Below are 23816 nucleotides of genomic sequence, written 5' to 3' on the forward strand. Positions count from 1 at the left end.
AATAATAAATTTTGTACTGTCGATAAATGTGGCCATAGGTTTACCCGATAAATTGATCTTGTTTTCCTTGGATGATCTCTAAGGGTGATTAGAAAAACTTATTTCCATTAATATTCCTGGAGACACAAAATAAAAGACTTCTAAGGGCAGTGCAAGAACATGCATTAAAATCTCTGCAAAAATAAAAGATGCCCCAGGGATATCTGCAAGTCATATAATATATGAAGTTATCAAACTGATCCCAAAGAGTAACAGTTGACTTCTTCACTCACTGTGGAGGCAAATAAACACTTATCAAGACCAGTGTTAAGGAGTTCATCACAACTGCTAATGCCCAAGAGGGGAAATTAAAAAGTGGGAAGCTTTTAAAACATAATGACAGTGGTATCAAACTAAGGAGAACCCCTGAGGGTCTTCCCTTACCACCAGATTGAATTGCAACAAATGAATAAGCCTGATACCCAGATAACAAGATTTATCTAAGGTCCATGTCTCCTGAAGAAACATGAAGTCATTCTGTGCCAATAATTCTTTCATTTCTGGAGAGGAGCTTTTACGTTTCCATCTAGCAGTGTTCCAAGAGAGAAGTTACAAACACTGGCCATTTGGTGCCTTTGACACATTTTCCAGTCATTGGCTGGCACAGATTTGTTGGAAAGTATCATACAAGATCTAGTTTGTCCAGTTACAAGACTAGATTGTTTAAAGGTTTTCTTAGGTTCAAGCAGAAAAGAATTCTGTTCAATAATTTTAAAAAGTCACATGATCCTGTTGAGCATCTACCCCAAAAACCCTAGATTCAGAGAAAACATTAGTAGCAACCTGGCAACTCTGTATTTCAACAAGAGGAACCGGAAATTTCTGCTTTGTCAGTGACTCCGGAATGGCCTTCAGCACTACTAATGGTAGCCTGACAGAACATTTGACTAATTCAGAGGAGTTAACTTATCTAGAAAAAGAGATCCCCCACAAGGTTCTCTAAAGAGTTTTCAATCTATTAATTAGGTACATTGTTCACCAAAAGGTAGAGCCCCAAATGGTTCTGTAAGATTTGTTTCCATTGGTTCAAAGTGAAATCCCATAGCTGCCTTAGTAGTCTCATCCTTTGGGGCTTTATCTGATGGTTAACAGAGTATGAAGAAAGAAAAGCGACTTGCTGAGAAGATGTCACAAGATCAGTGAAAACAGGCTTTTCACCGAGCCTGCCTCGGCGGGGAGTGCAGGGTATAAATAAAATTTATTATTATTATTATTTATTTGCAGTATTTGCCCAGATAGTGAAAACCTAATAAAAAGTAGAGGGACTAGCCTCTGTGTATCAAAAGTTCTATCAGGATGTATACTGTACTATTTGAGATGTGATCATTTAGTGCAGTGGCCCCCAACCTTTTTGGCACCAGGAACCAGCCCAAGGGCCAGCAGTGTGCACGCACTGAACTCGACCTCCCCCCTGCCCCTCCCCCTTAGTTAATTGTTTTAATCAGGTTTTTAAGGTCAATTAATGTTTAATGTTTCTAATGTAACTGTTTTATTGTTGGTGCACCATTGGTCACCGTATTGTTAGCCGCCCTGAGCCTGCTTCGGCAGGGGAGGGCGGGGTACAAATAAAATTTATTATTATTATTATTATTATTATTATATCCACAATTCACAATTTTAAGACTCAGGAAGGGGCAGTGAAGCGCTGCCTTTCCAGGCTCTTTAAAGGCCAACCCCCTCCCTACTGATCACCTGATTGGCAGGAAAAACCGCAGCGAAGGCTGGGCTCCTGTGTCCCTCTGGTGTGCTCATGATCAACACTGGGCGCAGTAGCGGTGAGCGACCTGCTGGAAAAGTGGCACCACCCTTGCCTCCTCCCCACTTCCCACGCCTGCGAAGGAAGTGGGGAGGAGGCAAGGGCAGCACAGCTTTTTCAGCAGGCTGCTCGCCGCTGCTGCCCCCAGCACTGATCGTGAGCATGCCAAAGGGGCATAGCAGCCTAGCCTTCACCAAGGTTTTCCTGCCAATCAATTCATCGGTGTGTGTGTAGGTGTGTTGGCCTTTAAAGAGCCTGGGAAGGTGGCGCTTCACTGCCCCTTCCCGGGCCTTAAAATTGTGAATTACGGAGGGAGGAGGAGGCGCCAAGGGGGGAGCAGGGGGCAAGGGCCTACGCAGCCCAGTTGCTAACAGGCTATGGACCGATACTGGTCCGCAGCCCGGGGGTTGGGGATCCTTGATAGAGCATATTAAAGATGAAATTTTTGAGGAATAAAAATAAAGGGCTACATGGTCACCACAAATCAAATCTAGGGCAAGACAAGACTGACATAATCTGGACCAGACATTTTGATTCCTTCATATATGGTTCCCATATCTCTGCCAAATGGAGTGTAGCAGTATCTGCATTTTACAGTAGGCTCTCTGAAGCTTTCCTTGGTTCCAGTGTTAGACATGCTTTGATGAAGGAATCAAAATGTCTGATCCAGGTTACATCAGTCTTGTCTTCGTGGCAACTTGACCTGTGCAGCTCTACAAGAGATTTTTAAAAAGATTTTTTGACATTTAATTGTTTCTCTGAATGTCAGCAATGGAGGTCTTGCCAGCAGCTGGTTTTGCCAGTGTGTTTGTTGTAACTCCTATTAAGTTGTGAATAATCCATTTGTTATACTATGTGCTAGCTGCAAAACAATAGTAATTACATTTATAAACAATGTGGATTAAATGTTAATGTAAATATTGTTAACAATTCTTGTTAACACAGTGCTCTTGGGTTTCACTGAAACAAAAACTAATCAAAACCCAAACAAACAAGTCTGAAAGAACAGATAATAAATAATAAAAGCAAAAAAGAAACACAGCTCTTCACAGATGACAACAGCACACCACCACCCAGTCCACCAGAACCAGTCCACATAGACCTGAGTGGTTGCTGCTAACACTGAGAGGAAGGCCAGAGAAGCTCTCACAGGCCACTGAGGGCTGGCCAGAGCAGTTCCAGGAGGTTACTGCTGCCAAGGGTGGGTCTGGAGGAGAGAAGTCCATTGTCTGCACATATGCAGATATTGATCTCGTTTGGGAGGGATTTAAATCCTTCCATGTAATTTTTAACAAACATCAGATTTTTCTGCAAACTTGGGAGATTCTCCAAGTTTGGGGAAAAAATCTGATTGCTCTCAGTGTTGACCCAATCCACAGATTTTGTGTGTGAGAGAGAGAGGGAGAGAGACAGAGAAGGGGGGATAGAAAGAGAAGAGAGGATAGAGAGATGGAGGGAGGAAAGAAGACAGGAAGAAAAACAGAAAGACAGAAAGAAAGACAGAGAAAGTCTTCATTTTGCAACAAAATATCTAAGGCACTGTACCCAAATGAATATAGCAAGAACAGAGATGAACAATTCCTACTCAGTTTTCAAAATGTAAGGAAGTATTTTGAAGCTGTTTGTGTCTGTGGGCTGTTTTGCACATTTGTGGCAGTCATGTCACCAACCAAGTTGCAGCCCAAACTGCATTATAGATATGTATATCCATACAACACAACACATGTAAGTGGTTAGAGAGTCAAACAGGATCTGGAAGACTCAGGTTCAAATCCTCATTCTGGGTGACCTTGGGTGAGTTACAGCCATGAAGATTAAACAGAGAAGAGGAAAAGCTTGTACATCATTCTAAGTCCCCATTGAGGAGAAATGAAATAAAATAAAAACATATTTGTTGCATGTACACTTCAGTTTTTTAGGAATGCATGTCACGCCAATAATGAAATAACTATAAAGAATTAAATTTATCAGGGGCATTATAAACTATTTTAGGCTATCCTCAAGTTCTGCAGCCCTCAGAGTCATATAACCATTTGAGCATACACAAAAACTGTTCACTGAGTCACAGCCACTCAAAACGTTAAAAACTAATATAAAATGACATGCCTCGCTGGAATAGGATTTATGATAAGATAAGCATGTTGAGAATTTGATCATCTGTGTGTAATCTTTTTTATGAGCAGGTACTAGATTATTCTACATAAATCATCTATACAGAGACAAGAAGGCAGATGTATCGTTAGAGAAAGATTTACATGATGTTATAGATGAAAATTTAAGAAAGAAACACAAGTTACAGAAAAACTATTATCTGATAGGGCTCCTTGTACAGTCTTCTTCCATTATGTACATAAACCATATTTTGTAGATGATATACTTCAATTCCATAAACATTTTACATCATGCTGTGGCAATATGAAGGTTGCAAAATTCATTTTAAAAACAAGTTGTTTGACTGATGAACTTTGGGTGGTCATCTGTTCAGTCACACTTGGGTTAGCGCCTGCTCATGAACCCAACCATGGAAATATGAGAGCTAGCCTCAAATTGGTTTTAACTAACTTTGAGCTAGCCTCAAACACTTTTGGTGCATTTTCCTCCTCACTCTGAAGAGCAGGCATTGACTGTGCATGCCTAGACCTGTGGAGAAAGTACCCTCCCACTTAGTTCCTTCCAGCCACTAGTGGTAAGTCCCCTCAACTAATGTTAAGTGAACGAGAGATGCCAACAGCGGGAAAGGATGGGCAGGCAAGTGTAACTGCACAGATGACCACTCAAACATCATCAGTTACAGGTAAGTAACCTATTTATCTTCTTCATGGTCTCTGCAGTCCCACACTTGGGTGACTAGTGAGCTTTGATGTAACATGAGAGAGGGTGCTGGCAGCCAAGTTATGGTAGACAGTCACCAGTTCCAGACCTCAGCACAGTCTGACCAAAGGATGCGTCTCAACATGCTCTGACATCTAAGACACAGTGCAACATGAAAGTTAATGGAGAAGACCATGTAGCTGTGTTGCCGATGTTATCTAGGGACATGCCCCCAAGGAAGGCCATAGAAGTGGACACAGCTCTCATGGAGTGAGCTCAAGGCTGAACAGGTAATGGTTGTCCTACCAGTTCGTAGAAATGGTGGACATTATTCACTTGGATAGTCTCTGGAATGATATCTTGCGACCCTTCCTGGGTTTACCATAGGCTACAAACAGGGGAGGGTCTTTGCGAAACAGTTGTGTCCGAGTCAGGTAGAATGATAGGGCTCAATGGATGTCTAGGGAGTGTAATGCCTTATGCCCCTCATCAGTTAGATCCAGGAAAAAGGTAGGCAACATTGTAGGCTGTGAGAGGTGGAATGCTGAGACTACCTCAGGCAGGAAAGATGGATCAGGGAGCAACACCAGCTTGTCTCTGTGAAAGATGATCCGAGGAGCATCCACTTGGAAAGTACAAAGGTGGTTGGCAGGCCCGTAGCCAGAAAATTTCAGTTGGCGGGGGGGGGGGGAGTCCACAGGAAAAAAGTTTGGATAGAGGGCTCTCCCTCTGGCGGCCCCCACTCTCTCCACTGCCACCTTACTCCCCCAGCTCTGGAGGCCCCGCCCCCTCCACACAGCACCTCTCCCTCCCTCCCTCCCACCCACTTACTCACCCACCAACCGGGTGAAAGAGTAAAGAGCCAGCTCCTGGGGCTCTTGCAAGGTGCCTCCCCCCCGCCGATCACATGATCGGCAGAAAAAGTCCCAGGAGCCAGCTCTTTACACTTTTGCCCGGTTGGTGGGTGAGTAAATGGGTGGAAGGGAGGGTGAGGGGGGGGGCCGCCAGAGTCGTGAGGATAAAAGTGGCAGTGGAAAGAGTGGGGGCCAGGGAAAGGAGGGGCCACAAAAGTCCAAGGGGGGGTTGGGTGAGGGGGGGTGTGCTCCCCCCCCCATGGCTATGGGCCTCATCACTGGCCCATTTTGCTAAGGTGACGATGACCAGGAATGCTGTTTTCCAGGTGAGAAGATGGAGAGGAGTTGTTGTCATGGGTTCAAAAGGTTTGCTCATGAGCTTGGTCAAGACAAGGGACAAACCCCACCCAGGGACTCACTAGAGGCTTCCGTGGGGGGTGGAGTTGTAACATGCCCTTAAGGAAGGTCTTGGTAAGCCTGTGGGATAAAACAGAACTGTACTCTACCAAACTGTGATGGACTGAGATCACTGTGAGTTGGAACTTCAGGGTAGGCCAGACTCCTGCAGGAACACTAGGTATGACAAGACATCTGGCGACAGAGCCAATCTGGGGTCAGGCTGTCGAGAAGATACATAGACAGAAAAATGTTTCCACTAGACCCCATTAATGTGGTGGGTAGCAGTATATGGTGTACTTGTGAAGAAATATCATGGGATATCCTCCACACTGTCAAGAACAAGTCGTGTCAGATCTCTTCTTTGGAGAAAGTGACTACCTTGCTGGATTGGGGAAATGCTGTAGACATAGTTTATCTTGATTTCAGTAAGGCTTTTGATAAGGTTCCACATACTATCCTTGTTGACAAGTTGGTGAAATGTGGTTTGGATCCTGTTACCGTTAGGTGGATCTGTAACTGGTTGACAGATCACACCCAAAGAGTGCTTGTGAATGGTTCCTCATCCTCTTGGAGAGAAGTGACAAGTGCAGTGCCTCAAGGATCTGTCCTGGAACCTGTTTTGCTCAACATCTTTATCAATGATTTGGATGAAGGAATAGAGGAAATGCTTATTAAATTTGCGGTTGATACTAAATTGGGAGGGGTTGCAAATACAGTAGAAGACAGAAAAAGGATACAGGATGACAGGCTTGAAAACTGGGCTAAAACCAATAAATGAATTTTAACAGGGATAAATGTACAGTTCTGCAATTAGGTAGGAAAAATCCAATGCATGGTTATAGGAAGGGGGAGACTTGTCTTAGCAGTAGTATGTGTGAAAAGAATCTCGGGGTCTTTGTGGACTATACGCTGAATATGAGTCAACAGTATGATGTGGTGGCTAAAAAGGTAAATGCAATTTTGGGCGGTATCAACAGAAGTATAGTGTCCAGATCACATGAAGTGATGATATCGCTTTACTCTGCTCTGGAGTATTGTGTTCAGTTCTGAGCACCACATTTTAAGAAGGGTATAGACAAACTGGAACGGGTTCAGAGGAGGGCGACGAAGATGGTGAGGGGTCTGGAGGCCAAGTCCTATGAAGAAAGGTTGAAGGAGCTGGGCATGTTTAGCCTGGAGAGGAGGTGGCTGAGAGGTGAAATGATCACCATCTTCAAGTACTTGAAGAGCTGTCATATAGAAGATGATGTGGAATTGTTTTCTATGGCCCCAGAAGGTAGGGCCAGAACCAATGGGTTGAAATTAAATCAAAAGAATTTCCGGCTCAACATTAGGAAGAACTTCCTGACCGTTAGAGTGGTTCCTCAGTGGAACAGGCTTCCTCGGGAGGGGGTGGGCTCTCATTCCTTGGAGGTTTTTAAACAGAGTCTAGATGGCTATCTGACAGCAATGAAGATCCTGTGAATTTAGGGGGAGATATTTGTGAGTTTCCTGCATTGTGCAGAGGGTTGAACTAGATGACCCTGGAGGTCCATTCCAACTCTATGATTCTAAATGGAAGAAACTGGGGTTGTGGTGTAGAACCCTGCCCTGCTGCTGTGACAGAAGGTCAGGAACTAGAGGGACATGACAATACATATTTCAAAACTGTAGTAGATGCTGAAACCCTGGCTGCTTGGCCCATCAAGGAATCACTAAGATGCATGAAGTTTGATCGTGAAGGAGCTTCTGAATGAGACGCTATATCAATGGAGGTAGAGAAAATAGATAAAATATATTCCCTGCCCACTGGTGCAGAAAGGTGTCTCTGAGCATGCCATGGGTCACTGGTCCCTTGCCATTAAAAAAAACACTGCATTTGATGTTCTCCTTGGTAGCCAGTGCACCTATCAGTGGGTAGTTGAAGGTTCTGAAAATGGGAGTCATACTTCCAGTTGAGAAACCGCTCATTTTTGTCTGACAAGATCCTGCTGAGAAGAAGAAGATGATGATATTGCATTTATATCCCGCCCTCCACTCTAAATTTCAGAGTCTCAGAGCAGCTCACAATCTCGTTTTACCTTCCTCCCCCACAACAGACAACCTGGTGGGTGGGGCTGAGAGGGCTCTCACAGAAGCTGCCCTTTCAAGGACAACCTCTGCCAGAGCTATGGCTAACCCAAAGCCATTCCAGCAGGTGGAAGTGGAGGAGTGGGGAATCAAACCTGGTTCTCCCAGATAAGAGTCCGCACATTTAACCACTACACCAAACTGGTTCTCTGAGGAGATCTACCGAACATTCTGGACTCCTGGTACATGAACAGCAATCAGAAAAATGTTGTGCTCTCTGTACCAGTGCCACAGGGCAATCACACTTGAGTAATTTGGTTGAGGCACTGCTCCCATTTTTTTTAGTATAATACATGATTGCCACATCGCTGGTGGTAACTGATATGACTCAGCCTCTCTGTGACAGCAGGAAAGGTTGCAATGCACCACCAGAAACTCAAGGCAGTTGATATGAAGGTGTTATTCCATAAAGAACCACTGACACTGCGCATGAAGACCCACACAATGGACTCCTCAACCCCAGAGCAAGGCATCTGTGGACAGCACAACCTCTGGGGTAGTATGAATATATAAACATATGAACACATGAAGCTGCCTTATACTGAATCAGATCCTCAGTCCATCAAAGTCAGTATTGTCTACTCAGACTGGCAATGGATCTCCAGGGTCTCAAACTGAGGTTTTTCACGCCTACTTGCCTGGACCCTTTTTAGTTGGAGATGCCGGGGATTGATCCTGGGACCTTTTGCTTACCAACCAGATGCTCTACCACTGAGTCACCGTCCCTCCCAAGTTCTTTTGGGAGGTAGTCTTATGGGGGGTAGTAGATGGAACAGCATGCCTCTCAGGAGGTTGTTGGTTGATGCCCACCAGAGAAGTGTGGAGAGGACAGCCAGAGGAACTGACAATACAATTGACTGAGGCTAGCATTGAGGCATGAAGTAGCATAGGAACTATAGTTGTAGTGGTCTCATGTAAAACCTCACAAACGGGTGACGACCATGGTTGATGCCATGAGACCAAGGAGCTGCTGGATCAACTCTGCTGGCTAAACTGGTGTTGCCATCAGATCCTGAGCCATTGATTGCAGGGTGGAGGCCCTATCCATAGGGAGATAGGCCCATTGGTGGATGGCATGCTGGCCATGTTGACACATAAGCCTACGGTGGCTTGGAGGTACAGGGCAGTTGAAGTGTTGATCTCGAGTTGCTGGGAGGGGGGATCATACCACAAAGAGCCAGTCGTCTATGTACGGGTACATCAATATGCCCCACTTTCTGAGGGCTGTTGCCACCACAGCATTTGGTGAAGATCCATGGAGTGACTGACACTCTGAAGGAGAGTAACCTGTACTGGTAATGATGTCTTCCTACTGTGAAACTGAGATAGTGGGAATGCTGTGGCCTGATGGTCATATCAAAATAAGCATCTTGAAGGTCAATGGAGGTCAATGAAGGTCATGAAGGTCAAATGAAGGTCATGAAGGTCAAAATAAGCATCTTGAAGGCCAGGTGCTAGCAAGAAGCAATGGAAGAATAGTCTGTAGAATGACCAAGCAATATTTTGTCTTTATAATGTGATGGTTGAGACCTCTCAAGTCCAAGATGAGGCATTTGCCCCTGTCTCACTTTGGCACAATGAAATACTCAGAATAAAACTCTTGGCATTATAAAGCGGAGGGCACCTAGCCAATGGCCTCTTTTGCAAGAACAGTCTATACTTCTTTCAGAAAAAAGTGGGATGGGGGTGTGGCCACAAAATGTGGGATGGGGACAGGGATGAAACTGTATGGTGTACCCCACCAATGATAGTTAGGACCCAGGCATCTGGAGTGACAGCATCCCAAGTTGGAAGGACGCTGCCTGGTTCCCACTGGTGGGGTGACGGTGGGTGGAGGAGGCTTCCAGGTGGTGAAGTGAGTCAAAGAGGCTTCTTAAATGGTTGTGCAGGCCCCTTACTAGATGAAGGATTGTGCTTGAGCTTGGGTTGATATGACTGCTTGGGAGGAATAGGACTCTTTCTCCAGGTGTCTGTTGCTAGCAGGAAGCACTGATGCTTGTGGTAGGTGGTCTTCCAGTGCTTTGATTTGAACTGGCACTGGGTAATGAGCGACCCCAAGTTTCCAAGCATGCTTCCTGCTGTCATCTATGATGGGTTTTGTCAATGAAAGCATGGAAACCTTGGCCTTCATGTCAGGCTGAAGCGAGGCAGATCGGAGTCAGGCGTGGTGGTGAAAAGCAATAACCACGGCTAGGGTATTAGAAAAACAAGTGACAGTGGGTTTGATGGCATTAATTTGCTGTTTCAAGACTCTGCAGATCTCTACTATTGTAGAGGTAACTACCGGCTGGGAGAGTGAAGTCTGGAAGCAAGGGTATGAACTGGTTGGCTAGGTGGAAATTATAAGCTGTCAAATACTAGAGCCAATTGTGCATTTTCGACATGATAGTTGTCAGGGAATATACTTTTCTGAACAGGGCATCTATTTTCCTCCCCTCCTTACCTAAGAGAGCAGTGTTTGGATTGGCTTGTTTGGATTTCAAGGAGGAATGAATTATGACTAAGTTTGGGGAAGGATGTGAGAAAAGAACTTTGCATTTGACTGCTGTACCTTGTACATGGCTTCGTACCTTGTCAATGTAGGGCAACCACAGCTTCCTTCACATGCTTCCTTCAAGCCCTCTAAGTGTACCAGAAGCATGAGTACAATGGCTGCTGGAGTTAAGATGGATTGCACCAACTTGTACACCGTATCTGTCACTTTCGGTGTATTGCTGGTCATTTGCAGCTGGGGGGCCTCTGCAATACGCTTAATGAGCTCAAGATATGATGTAAATCCTCCAGGTGGGCAACTCTGGATTTGGGAGATATATGGAACACGCTGTCCTTGTTCAAATCCAAGTCATTGGTACTGTTAAGAAGTTTGATTCACTCAAAATGATTATGTTTCAGAAAGTTTGGTCAGGCTGCTTGTGGCCTGCCTTACCTGTTCATTTTTTCCTCTAGAAATTCATCTTGTGTTGCTGGGAAGAAGTGCACAGTGATCTCGCAGAGGTGACAACACCAGCTATGCCTTGTCTTCTCTGTCCGCTTATCTATTTTGTACATTCCACACAATTAGCCACCTGGAGGGGGGAGCAGTAGTTGGCTGCAGATGACTCTGGTACCCTCTCACGTGCCCAGAGACTATGAGGTCTTATGGTCAATCACTGGTTAACACATTTGACCATAGAAACTTGCTTGGAAGCCCTGACTGGCACAAAGGCCTAGACTCTTAGCGGTAAAGGTAGCCTCCTAACATATTCTTTAGCCTGGAAGGTACCTGTACACTGTCATGGCCTGTTGGCATATCTTGGCTCATTTCAGCCATTTTTTTACTTAGCTTGCGGAAGCCAAACCAGCACTTGCACCTGAACTCTGGAGACGAGTTGTCTTGAGCCCTGCAACTGGAAGGGTAACATCTTGTATTTGTAAACCATTGTTTTTGAAGTATTTTAGTTAGTACCTTAATATTTCACTTTCTTATTTTCCCCTCACTGAACTATTTTTCAAGTATTAAAGTACTACTTGCACCTTAATGAAATATATTTTAACATTCATAACTCCGGTTATCTGTCTTCACAGCTTGCAATATCTTCTAGTGCTTTAGGCTGACAAAACCACCTATCACTGAAACTTAACTCTTCTGAGTTTCTGCTGTGAGTCTACCTTGCAGGGAGGGATTCTTAGTCATTCCTGGTATGGTCTGGAGTTGTTCCTTTGTCTCCTGACAGGAGGGAAGAACAGAGGGCTGGTGGTAGCTACCAAAGTTGAGGTGCAGACAGATGTATCCCAGATGTTTGTAATTTGTTAACCTGCCTACTTGAACCCAAAGGTTGCCTGGCCGGGCTATGTTGGTGACCTTTGTGATAGGTACTGACACTGGACGGTTCAGAGGAAGAAATCTGCACATCTCCAGATAGGCAGGACTGGTTTGTGGATCAGGTCAATAATCTGCTGGAGAGAACCATCAGAAGCAGGCTTTGAACCTGGGGTCAGAACTGTAAGGTCGCATGGTGGACAAGGGACAAGATCCACAATATGGGCTTCCGTTGTAGCAGCATGGTCTAAAATCCAATGACTGGGATGATTGAGAGGTCTTGGAATATCGACCTAAGGAACCACAGCACAATGAGCCATAAAACAGGGATTGATGGCAGTGGCATGGAGTTCTGGACCTAGAGCAAGATCTCCTGTAAGAGTGCTGAGGAGATCTCGAGGTTGAATGGGATCATGCACAATAAGTCCATCAAAGGAGTTATCAAGCCCAGGATCAATGTTGAGAGGAGGCCCTCATGTCCAAGGAATAGCTTCAATGATCCTCTCTGATGTCATCAATAAAGAAAGTGAGATCGAGTCCCAGGTGTAACAGCAGCGATCGCCGTACAAGCCCAAAGAATGCTGCCTTGCCCCTGGGAAAAGATCTCTCGGGTGGTGGGGGATTGGTGTGACTCTTTCAGCTCCAATCATCGGGTTCAACTGTGGCTGTCTTCAAGCAAGTAAGTCCCAAACCGCTCTAACTATGCACCAAGAGGGAGTGAGATGGGACACTAATGGCTTGCTGTCCTGGGCGTAATTGCTTCAAGGTGGCAGGTGGAGTATCAACTGGCACTGAGACAGCCAAGGCAGACAGGGTTGAGGCTGCCACTGTGGAGGCATGGTGTGATCAGATGGCCCACCCTGAGTTAGAAATATTGCTGGGTGGAGGGAGGATTCCAAAAGAAGGCAATGGAGTTGAGCTACCCTGTTTTTTCAAGCCTGTTTAGTAAACTTGGCACAATGTCTAAAAGAGACCACTCAGTGTCCCTCTCCCAGGCACAATAGACACAAATTGTGGCCATCAGAAGATGGTAATTTGGCCTTACGCTTCTGGAAGAAAATTGTTTTTTCCATATGCCATAGCCCATGAGAAAGGAGGGGATGGAGGAAGGGGAGAAGAAACCCACGAGCTAAGAAGAAACTTTTTTTTTTAGGAGAAGATCAATGGAGAGAAGAAGCAAAGAGAGGAGGTGAAAGATTTCAAAGAGAAGAGGCATAAAGGAAAGCTTCAAAGAAGAGAAAAAGCAATGAGATGCAATGTGATGGCCAAAAAGGAACTTACTAGCAGTGGCTGACAGGAACTGACTGGGAGGGCATTTTTCTCCTCAGCTCCAGGTATGTGCAATTGATGCCTGCTCCCCAGAACAAGGGGGAAAGTGGGTCAAAAAGCATTTGAGACTAGGTCTGATATCTCTGAGGTCGAGTCTGTGTGCAGGTGCTAACCCAAGTGTGGGACTGCACAAAGACCATGATGAAGATGAGATCATAAAATTCTACTGTTATGGGTTTTCAAAAATAAATGTTTATTTTATTATTATAATGGTAATTGAATTCTGGAAAAGAAAAAGAATCAGACCCCCAATTTCTTCAATAACCACCTTGATGATCATCTGAAAATAGGGGAGTACTTTGATCATGGGTAGGTCTGTATTGCTTCCGTTTAAATGGGTATTTTTGTCTTCAGAACTAATAACTTTCTGAGAGAATGTATGATCACTTTTATATCCATTCATTTTGCATTTGTACCAGTGGTAATTTATACCTTTAATGTAATGCTAAGCAGTTGCATACAATATAACTGTGAATTATAAACTGCAAACCAATAGAAGCTCATAAATGACATGTTATTTGTTTCCCTCCTTCTAAACTTAGAGCAAAATTCATTTTTATGCACAGATAGATTATAATTATTGATTAATATATTTCACTTGTTAAAAATATACTAGACACTCCCTTTAACTAAAGCCTTAAAAAGCAATGAACTGAGTAAATCTTGAAAAGGGGATGGCTATGCATTATGTTTGTATGTTTAGAAATAAAAGCAGAATCTTGAGATTCACCCTTTTCAATCATGTGCAGGGAAGAGCTGGCATTTTTCCCCCACTCCGTCATAGAAGATGGAGAAATTTAGTAGCCCTGAGTATTAAGAAAGCAATGCAGTCAAATTCTAAAGCTGTGTTTATACGCACAGTTGGAGACAATGCTCATGGGAACCCATTTTATGCTCTAACAGTCGTAGCTGAGAACTGTCACACACATTCTTTTTATTTGAGACTAACAGTATGAGTACTCAGGGATTAGGCAATTCACAAATCCAAATAATAAATAAATAAATAAAATCTTACACCATTTAAGTCAATGGGCTTAGACACACATAACTATGTTTAGGACTGCACTGTAATGGCAAAACTATATGTAGTGGCATCCTATTGCTGCCATGAGGGCACTGCTGTCATTTTAAAGCGATTCTGAGGGCTGGATGCTGATTGAGCCTACAGTGTAGCACTCTGTCCCCCACCCCCATGCATTTTCAAGACCCAAAACAGCCGTGGGGGGGGTGCAGTCACTGTGGTACTTGATAAGGTGCTAGGGGGGGGGGGGGCAAGAGAACCTGAGCCTGCCACACTTATGGCATTTTAAAATCAGTATAACATGGCTGTATCCCTGCAGTGGCCATGAAGACATAATTACATCTAGACTGGCCATTCTGGTGCTCCAATGAACTAAATGAAAAGCTTTTGAGATGTTTGAAAATGTAACTTTTCAAAAGCAAAAACTATGTACAGGCTATGACCTTGACATACAATTAAAAGTCCAGAAACAAACGTATTCTGCTGTACATCCAATTCACAGAGAAACTATGCAAGTTTTTAATATAGGCAAAATTAGATATTACCATAGTTTGAGCTGGGTGCTGTATATTTGGTGCTGGACTTGCGAATGATGTTTTCATGGATCTGATACCATTCATTCTCATTGTTGCACCTACAAAAATATAACCAACTTTACCTGTTGCTTTACATAGATTTAAGTGAATGTGTTCACAACTCACAAAACAAAGGGAAAATACCATTTGTAAGTTTGGAAAAAAAATCCCACACAATTCTGTTTAAGAGCAGTGAAATCTAAAATGGTATATAAAATAGATAGGTCTTACCAAATTAAGAACCTCTGACATTCTATTGGCACTCAAATGCTGATAGCACCTTGGTGATCTGTTTGCCTAGAGATGTACTTCCCTCTTTTAAACATTACTTGCTTGGGCAGCATACACTAACATATCGGAAGTATCACATCAAGGGTAAAATGCTGTGATATGGGAAATGTGGGGGATATCTAAAAACACTATCCCATACTGGACAATAGTTATTTGCTAGGTATACATAATATCACATTTTATAACTAAATATAGATGCCTGGAACCCATACCATTGTTCCATGTTTGTTTCTTTCCAAGTGTTTTGGAAGTGGTCCTCCACTGCAGGGCCCATTCCTCTTATACTAGGCACCTTAGCATTTCCTGAAAAAACACCAGACTAGAGAAAGCAGAAGGAAGCAAATTTCACAGTGGAGGACCACCTCCACAGCTTTGAGAAAGAAACACACATTGACCAAAGCAAAGGTATTGGTATAAGACCCAAACCAACAGATGTGACTACAGGGCTGACCTCAGCAAACACTGAAGTAGCACAGCACTGGCAAAAAACCTATATTGCATCTGTAGCTATACAACATAGAAAAAGCCAGAAAATTTTAAATTACCAAATTTCATCTGCTTCTGCAAAGTGTGTGCTATTTCTTATCTTATCCATCAAGCTTACTTAACTTATGGAATACTGGATATACTGGATAGGAGCTGGCATCCACCTATCGACTCACCAGCTGTGTAGGGGAAAGCGTCCCAGGCCCTTTAGCATAAGCATGGAAAGCAGTACACATTCTGTCCTCAAGCCTTCCCTTGCAAAGACATATTCAAAGCTATCCAACACACACTTTGCATGCATATGATTATAGGTATAATTCCTGTCACTTTTAGTTAAACTATCTCAAGAAGCAGGACTGGAAAACTGTTGCCCAAGATCTAGAAAACTGCTGACAGTGAGAGGAGACAATACAGGACTAGATGAGCCAGTGATCTGACATTATAAGACAGCTCTATAAGTTTTCCGCATGGTGCAAAAAAAAAAAAAAAAAAGGTTAGAAGGAACCTGTATACTTGTGCTTTTTATACATACATAGTTTATTATGATCCAAAATCTGCTATTTGAAAACCCCACAGTGAATACATAGAGATGTTCTATAGAGGATTTCTACAATTAACGATAAAATTATTAAAATACTAAACCAACTGTTTCCTTATTGAGCATGCCAGTGTGCAAAATCTTGCTACCATAAAGGTAGATACTTCAAAATATTCAACAAAGAGAAACATAAAAATCACTGGTTCTGTGTAAGTATTTGGATGTAATTGGAGTGATGTACATATTTCTGAATGTTTGTAAAACAGGCAGTATAGAACAGGGATGTCAAACATGCAGCCTGGGGCCGAATCAGGCCCCCGAGCAACTGGCTGTCCTCTGCTTTCTTCTTCCTCTCTCTTGCAGGCTTGCTCAATCACACAGGAGTTACAGAGCAAAGTCTCTATTTTCTCAATTGGCTGAGGCTCCTTCCTTGGGGAGGAAGGGGGGGAGGAAGTGTTTGCTTTGCCAGGCTCTTTCAATCACACAGCAGAGCTACTGAGCCAAGCCTCTTTTTCTTCTACTGACTGAGGCTGCTCCCCCTTCTGGTCCCCTGGGGAAGGAAGGAAAGAGCCAGAGCTTCCTTTGCCTAGTTCCCTGGATCCCATGGGAGAAATACAAAGAATGCACCTTTAAGACCAACAAGTGCTAATGTTTTAAGCATGTTTTATTTAAAGGGTTTTTTTAAAAAAAAAAATCTTTAATTGTGTTTGTCTGTGTCCTTTACAAAGTTAATATCTCAGCTACCTAATCTTAAATAGGTACACACATAGCTCAGCCCAACATGGCATGGCATGGCCCAACAAGGTCTCATTTATGTCTGATCCAGCCCTCATGACAAATGAGTTCAACACCTCTAGTATAGAAGGTCATATTTGCTGGTTTCTATCATAGCAGAAAGACGCGGACGGAGATGTTGTGCGTATGGGGTAGGTACATATCTCACTTCAAGAAGGGCAGAGGGGAGGACATTAAAATGAGCCAAGGTGAAAGCTTTACAATATTTCGAGAATTCTAATGTGTAGAGGTAATCTGGTGGAATAAAATATTGGTCACTGTTCCCCAAGGCTAGAATAGAATAGGCTCATGATCTGTCAACTTGGAAAGTTGTGTCCCATATTCTCTGTTTAATCATTGCTCTGGCTTCCAAGTACCCAACATGCTGTAAGGCTGGAGAAACTGTATAGGTGTAATTTGTCCTCTACTGGTCTCACCCACCCAGAGTGGAAATTATCTAAAAGGATCACCAAAGTTAATTGGGTGTGTGTGTGGAGATTAACCTGAGCCAACACCATATATCTTGGAGCCAGGCTTTGAGTGGGACCAACCCTATGTCCATTTTAAGTAGGGCATTAGATACATAGCAAGATACACCAAATAAGGATCTAAGAAATTTGGACTGAGTTGCTTCTAGTTTTCAAAAGTCTCTGTGCAGACATAACTGCAAACCATACATAAGGTGTGGTATCACCTTGCCCTGGAAGATGTTTATTGTGTATGGTACACAATAAAGTTGCTGTTGCTGCTTTTTTGATAGACTCAGCTGCATGGGAAAGCTGAGCTCCCCATAACCCAGACAACTGGAACACTACTTCTAAATATCTGAACAGTTTAATTTGTTTGACCTCATGGCTGTCTGTCTGCCATCTCTGTTTGGTGGGTCTCTTAAGAGAACTGTGCTTTTCATAGAAGACCTATCAATCCATAGATCAATAACAGTACAATACATTTTCAACTTTTCCCTTGTTTACATAATCAACTTATCAAAGTGACTTGGAAAGCCTGTAATGATGAAACTAAAGAATACTTATTTTAAAAACTGGAGACTGGAGCATTGAACAGACAAGACAGATCTTTCTACTAACCTGAAAAATGCCCCAGATTTACAAGAAAAAATTGAAAACTAAATAAATGCATTGTAGATTTTAAAATCACAAACTAACACAAGCAGCTTTAAGAAATGGCTGCTCACTATAGTAGTCCTAGACAATCACACAGCCCTGAAGCCTTTGTTTCTGTTAGTAAAAGGCATGAGGAGGAGGCAGGGCCCTTTCCAGAGCTGTTTTGACATTCATGTTAGGAGGCAGGGCAGATGGGTAGAGAAAAATAGCCAAGAAGAAACAGGCAGTCTGCCTGCAGCTGCCCCAATTAGCCAGATGCCACTACCTTCACCACAGGTGGGGTTCAGGCTGGGTGCTACCTGCCTCATGTAAGGACAAAGTCCAAGTTGGGTGGCTGGTTTCTCAGCCTTTCAAAATGAGTATGGATCTGGGAGAAGAACCAAGGCAGCTTGAAGTCTGAAGACATCAGCAGAGCAAGCAAAGGGACCTCTTTCCACAGTCAAAGGAGTGTCTTGATGTTTTTACTTGTTGTTTGACTAGACAAACCTCTTCTGCATACATCACTTCAACTAAAGCCTTCTTATCTTTGGGAAAGATACCCAGATACTGAGACGTGCGCTCCCAGAGAATCATGATACCTCCCTGCAACGGCCATAAACATGGCTACCATCAGGCCCATCATCTCTGATGAGTAATTTGTTATGCCATCTAGTTTGTGACCTTCTTTGTCCAACCACATGTTGCCTAGATAGCACAACCTCTGCGATCAGTGAGTTTATTGGGAGATGATACATTAGAAACTTACAGCCATCTTATTTCAATTTGTAGAGGCTGTCAAGCTTCTTGGCCATGGGAAGTGTGGAGGAAGGCTTGGACCAAACATCTTTGGCCATGTCCAGGAATCCCTGGAGCATGAGGAATGTAAGCAGACCAATGTTGTCAGTATAGAGGACTTGTAAAATTGGATACCATGGCTTTGGATCCAACAACACAACATCGAGATCCAGTCCAGTCTTCTGCCATGCACAACAGTTGCTCAGTGTACATCTGCAGGTCCTCCATAGGTGACACTAGAGAATGAGATTTCACTGTCTCCTCAGGGGGTGTGATGGATAAGGCCTCAGAGTCAATGACCTGCAGCCTTTAACCTCTTCAGAGTTGGGTTCATATTGCTCCAATAAAGTCAAGGACTTTTGAGCACCCATCGACGTCAGCAGACACGGTGTTTGGATCTGATGGATATCAGAGCCAGGGTGTTCGGGCTGTTTTTTCCAGAGAAAGTTGGCATCCCTTGGATAAGGGTGATTTTGTGCCCCCTGAGCCTTCTCTCAAAGGGTAGACGGATCAAAGCCACCAAGTAATACACCGTCTTTCAGTCTGCAAAAATATAGTACAAGAATTGTGTACAACACATAATAAACAATACAATAACGATAGAGGCCGACGTTGCTAGGGCCTTTTAAAGTAACAGAAACCCCAAGGGGGCCAAAAACCCCATCCCCAAATGAATAGATATAAGTCCAAACTTGGAAACAGTCCAACTGAAAATTCACAAGATGGGTGCTCCAGATCTCGCTCCAGATTTTGATGACGTTCGAAAAGAACCCAATGTTCATACTGAAATGGGAAGCTTAATGCTGTGATTAGAGAATGTAGAATGGGGTACCTAAAGAACTGAGCCTGTTAAACTGAAGAAGGAATTGAAACGTCATCAAAATCTAGAGACGTATTTTGAAGAAAGTGGCTGCGTTGAAGCTACATTCCTCAGGAGCACCCACCTTGGGTGGGTGGACTATTTCCAAGTTTGGACTTAAATATATTCATTTGGGGACAGGATTTTTGGCCCCCTTGGGGTTTCTGTCATTTTAAAAGGCCCTAGCACTGCCGGCCTCAATCATTATTGTATTGTTTATTATGTGTTGTACACAATCCTTGTAATATATTTTTGCAAACTGAAAGATGGTGTATTACTTGGTGGCTTTGATCAGTCTACTAATTACACCAAGTGCCTTTCAAGCAGCAGCCTTCTCTCAAAGGGTGGCTTTTAGTCTTTGCACTCTCTCACGGCCCAGTCTTTGGAGTAAACTGACAGCAGTGGTATTATGGGTCCTGCCCATACATAATAGGCACAAGTTGTAATAATCAGACTGACCATTTTTGTGCCACAGTCAACACATTTTTTTAAAAAAATAAGGTCATCTTTCTTGAACTGAGGAATGAAAGAGCCAAAATTTTCTTGAGAAAATCAAAACGAAGTCCCTTTCTGCATTTACCATTCACTCTGGATTTTTTTTTCAGTATTAGATTCAAGATGACTAAGTCCATGACAAAACAGCATCCAAAAAACCCAGGGCAACAGTGAGCTGAAACCAGGCTGATCACTAAAGGGAGGTAACGCAATGCAGAATGGAAAAAAACCTGGAATAAAAGAACGTTGAATTCAATTTTAGTGCAGAATTGCTTAGAGGAGACCACAGTGAATATGGATTAAAAGGAGAGTGAAGAGGGCCAAAGACTCACAGCTCTCACAGAGATCTTTTCTTCAAGATGGCAAAGAAAAGACTGAGGGAAGATTGCTCTCCCTCTCCAAGTCATGTGGCCAGTTTGAAAGAGAAACACTGTCTCCAGGAGGGAGGGAGCACTCTCATAACCTAGAAAGTTCTTTACAGAGTTTTCCTCTGTGGCAGGCTTGTGCATGTGCAGTCCCATGTGGGACTGTACAAAAGCCTTGAAGACGAATCAAATAAGTTAAAAGCTCAGCTGAAAAGACTCTCACAAACGTTACACAGTCCCATCCAAATACCTTTCTTATTTGGTGTTATGCTGCTCTCTCCCCTTTTCTTCTCCTTTCTGCTTGTACAACACTTCCTTGCCTGATCACTATCCCCTATTGTCCTTGCAGCTATTTCTAATCTATAAGCTTCCAGAAGCTGGTTCAGGTAGCCAGCTCCAGGCTGACTCAGCCTTCCATCCTTCCAAGGTCAGTAAAATGAGTACCCAGCTTGCTGGGGGGGAAGTGTAGATGACTGGAGAAGGCAATGGCAAACCACCCCGTAAAAAGTCTGCCGTGAAAACGTTGTGAAAGCAACATCACGCCAGAGTCAGAAACCACTGGTACTTGCACAGGGGACCTTTACCTTTATTCATGCTTACTCTTACCTATATCCTGTAACATACAGCATGGGAAAACCTCAGTTCAGCAAAACACCCCCTGAACTCATGGGTACTGAACACTTTCCTGCGGCTAAATGCATTACAAAATAGCCTCAGGAGCATAGAGGAAGGTGATTTTTCCTCACCTGCTGCTTCACTCACAGCTACACCATTGCAGCTGGAGTCAAGAGTGGTGGCAGCGTCATTCAGCTCTCTCTACACCCACTGCTGCTTTTCTTTGCCATATACTGCTGCCTTCTCTCTCAGGGAACCCACCCTAATTTGGGGGACAGTATTTTATTCAATTTTCAAAATTTGAAAAGTCAAACATAGCATCTGTATCATCAATAATAATAATACGGAAGTCTATAAATCCTAACCAGAGATCTTATACTAAGTAAGCTTATAAATAGCTTGGCTCACATATAGTCAACAGGGAACCACAACTATGAAAGTGATTACAAATGGGGCTCTCAAGCTGCCGAAAAATATCAGTGGCAGCTGTTTTTCCTACCCTGCACTTTGTTTTCCTACAGAACTGTCAAGTCACAGTGTTTATTTGAAGAACTGCGTATTACCATTGCCAAACAGTAGCAAACAAATTAGAAGGTAGGACAATGAGTATAAGAGATACATATGCACACTCCTGAAGGAAATCCCATCAGTTACTTGGAGAAAATAAAAGGAAAATCAATTGGCAAAATGTGTCAAAGATACAAAAACACCTTTACTGTGTGAATGACTCTGCAGCACAGCTCGTCTTAGGCCAAGACAATTTCACTCATATATTTAGTGCAGTTTACCCTCTATTGACATAATAAATCACTTACGTGTAAACTTTGAGAACAAAATCTTTTTCTTCTTTTAATTCAGATATTGATGGAATTACATCCATGATACTTAATACTGCACAACCATATGGACGCCGATAATGCAGATGAGAAGGACCCTTCCTTGAATCATTTAATAACATGCGTCCTAAAAAGAAAGAGTTATTAGAATTACAATTTAGCTTTTAGTCTCCTAAACATCTATTGTGCATGAATGAATGTACTTGGAATAAAACAAATATAAAAATTAACCTTGATCTGCTAATACATATGTGGCTAAGACAAAGTAAATAAAGTGCTAATTGCAAACGGATAGTCATGTTAGCTTGCTGCAGCCAAACAAGAGTCTTGCAGCATAAAACTAATAAATTTATTATGACAGAAGTTTTTGTGAGCCACAGTTTACTTCGGTAGAAGTATGATAAAGTAAGCATTAGGAGAAGAAGAAGAATTGCAGATTTATACCCTGCCTTTCTCTCTGAATCAGAGACTCAGACCAGCTTACAATCTCCTATATCTTCTACCCCCACAAAAGACACCCTGTGAGGTGGGTGGGGCTGAGAGGGCTCTCACAGCAGCTGCCCTTTCAAGGACAACTTCTGCCAGAGCTATGGCTAACCTAAGGCCATTCCAGCAGCTGCAAGTGGAGGAGTGGGGAATCAAGCCTGGTTCTCCCAGATAAGAGTCCACGCGCTTAACCACTACACCAAACTGGCTGTATTTAAAAGCTTATGCCATAATATATTTAAGGTACCACAAAACATTTCAGTTACATTAAGAGCTTTGTCAGTTCAGTTGCCATAAAACATGGCCTTAGTTTCTCTGGCACAAACACAGTCCACAGTCTGGCACATATTACACTATGAAAGCATCACCATCTTCAAGAAGGGGGAAAAAGAAGACTCATCAGCTTGATATCTATACTTGGAAAAGTTTTAGAATAAATCATCAAACAGTCAGTCCTTGAGCATTTGAAAAGGATAGCTGTGATTACTAAAAGCCATCATGGGATTCTCAAGAACAATTCTTTTCAGACTAACCTGATCTCCTTTTTTTGTTTTAAGTTACTACCTTGTTTGATCAGGGAAATGCTGTAGACACCGTTTATCTTGCTTTCAGTAAGGTTTGTGATAAGGTTTCACAAAACATTCTTGTTGATAAAGTGATAAAACGTGGTTTGGATCCTGTTACTGTTGGGTGGATCTGTAACTGGTTGACAGAGTGCACCCAAAGAATGCTTGTGAATACTTCCTCATCCTCTTGGAGAGGAGTGACAAATGGAGTGCCTCAGCGATTTGTCCTGGGACCTGTTTTGTTCAATATTCTTATAAATGATTTGGATGAAGGAACAGAGGGAATGCTTATTAGATTTGTAAATGATACAAAATTGGGAGGGTAGCAAATACACTAGAAGAAAGAGTCAGGATGATCTTGATAGGCTGGAAAACTGGGGCTAAAACAAATAAAATGAATTTTAACATGGATAAATGTAAAGTTTTGCATTTAAGTAGGAAAAATCAAATGAATGATTATAGGATGTGGGAGACTTGTCTTGGCAGTAGTATGTACGAAAAGGATCTAGGGGATTTAGTGGACTGTACACTGAATGTGGTATCTAAAAAAGCAAATGGCTTGTATCAACAAAAGTATAGTGTCCAGATCATGCAAAATGGTGGTATCACTTTACTCTGCTCTGGTTAGACCTCACCTGGTGAATTGTGTTCAGTTTTGGGCACCACAGTTTAAGAAGGATACAGACAAGCTGGACCATGTCCAGAGGATTGTAATGAAGATGGTGAGGGGTCTGGGGACCAAGTCCTATGAGGCAAGGTTGAAAGAGGTGGATATGTTGAGCCTGGAGAGGAGGCGGCTGAGAGGTGATATGATCACCATCATCAAGTACTTGAAGGGCTATCATATAGAGGATGGTGTGAAGTTGTTTCCTGTTGCCCCAGAAGGTTATACCAGAACCAATGGGTTAAAATTAA

At 43.0% G+C, this 23816-nt stretch overlaps 1 protein-coding gene across 11 annotated transcripts in view; it reads right to left on the reverse strand.

The window, feature by feature from the left end:
• The window catches only part of DOCK3 (dedicator of cytokinesis 3), a 340630-nt gene that overhangs the window by 226091 nt on the left and 90723 nt on the right, over positions 1 to 23816 (reverse strand). For all 11 annotated transcript variants that reach the window (XM_060240011.1, XM_060240010.1, XM_060240016.1 and 8 more), the window contains exons 12-13: positions 21829 to 21976; positions 14663 to 14751 (exon numbers count right to left, since the gene is read on the reverse strand). In XM_060240011.1, coding sequence (XP_060095994.1) covers positions 14663 to 14751; positions 21829 to 21976 — 237 coding nt within the window. The remainder of the gene's footprint in view (positions 1 to 14662; positions 14752 to 21828; positions 21977 to 23816) is intronic.

This window comes from Heteronotia binoei, chromosome 5 (genome assembly GCF_032191835.1).
Source record: "Heteronotia binoei isolate CCM8104 ecotype False Entrance Well chromosome 5, APGP_CSIRO_Hbin_v1, whole genome shotgun sequence".
In the NCBI taxonomy this organism is placed as follows: Eukaryota; Metazoa; Chordata; class Lepidosauria; order Squamata; family Gekkonidae; genus Heteronotia; species Heteronotia binoei.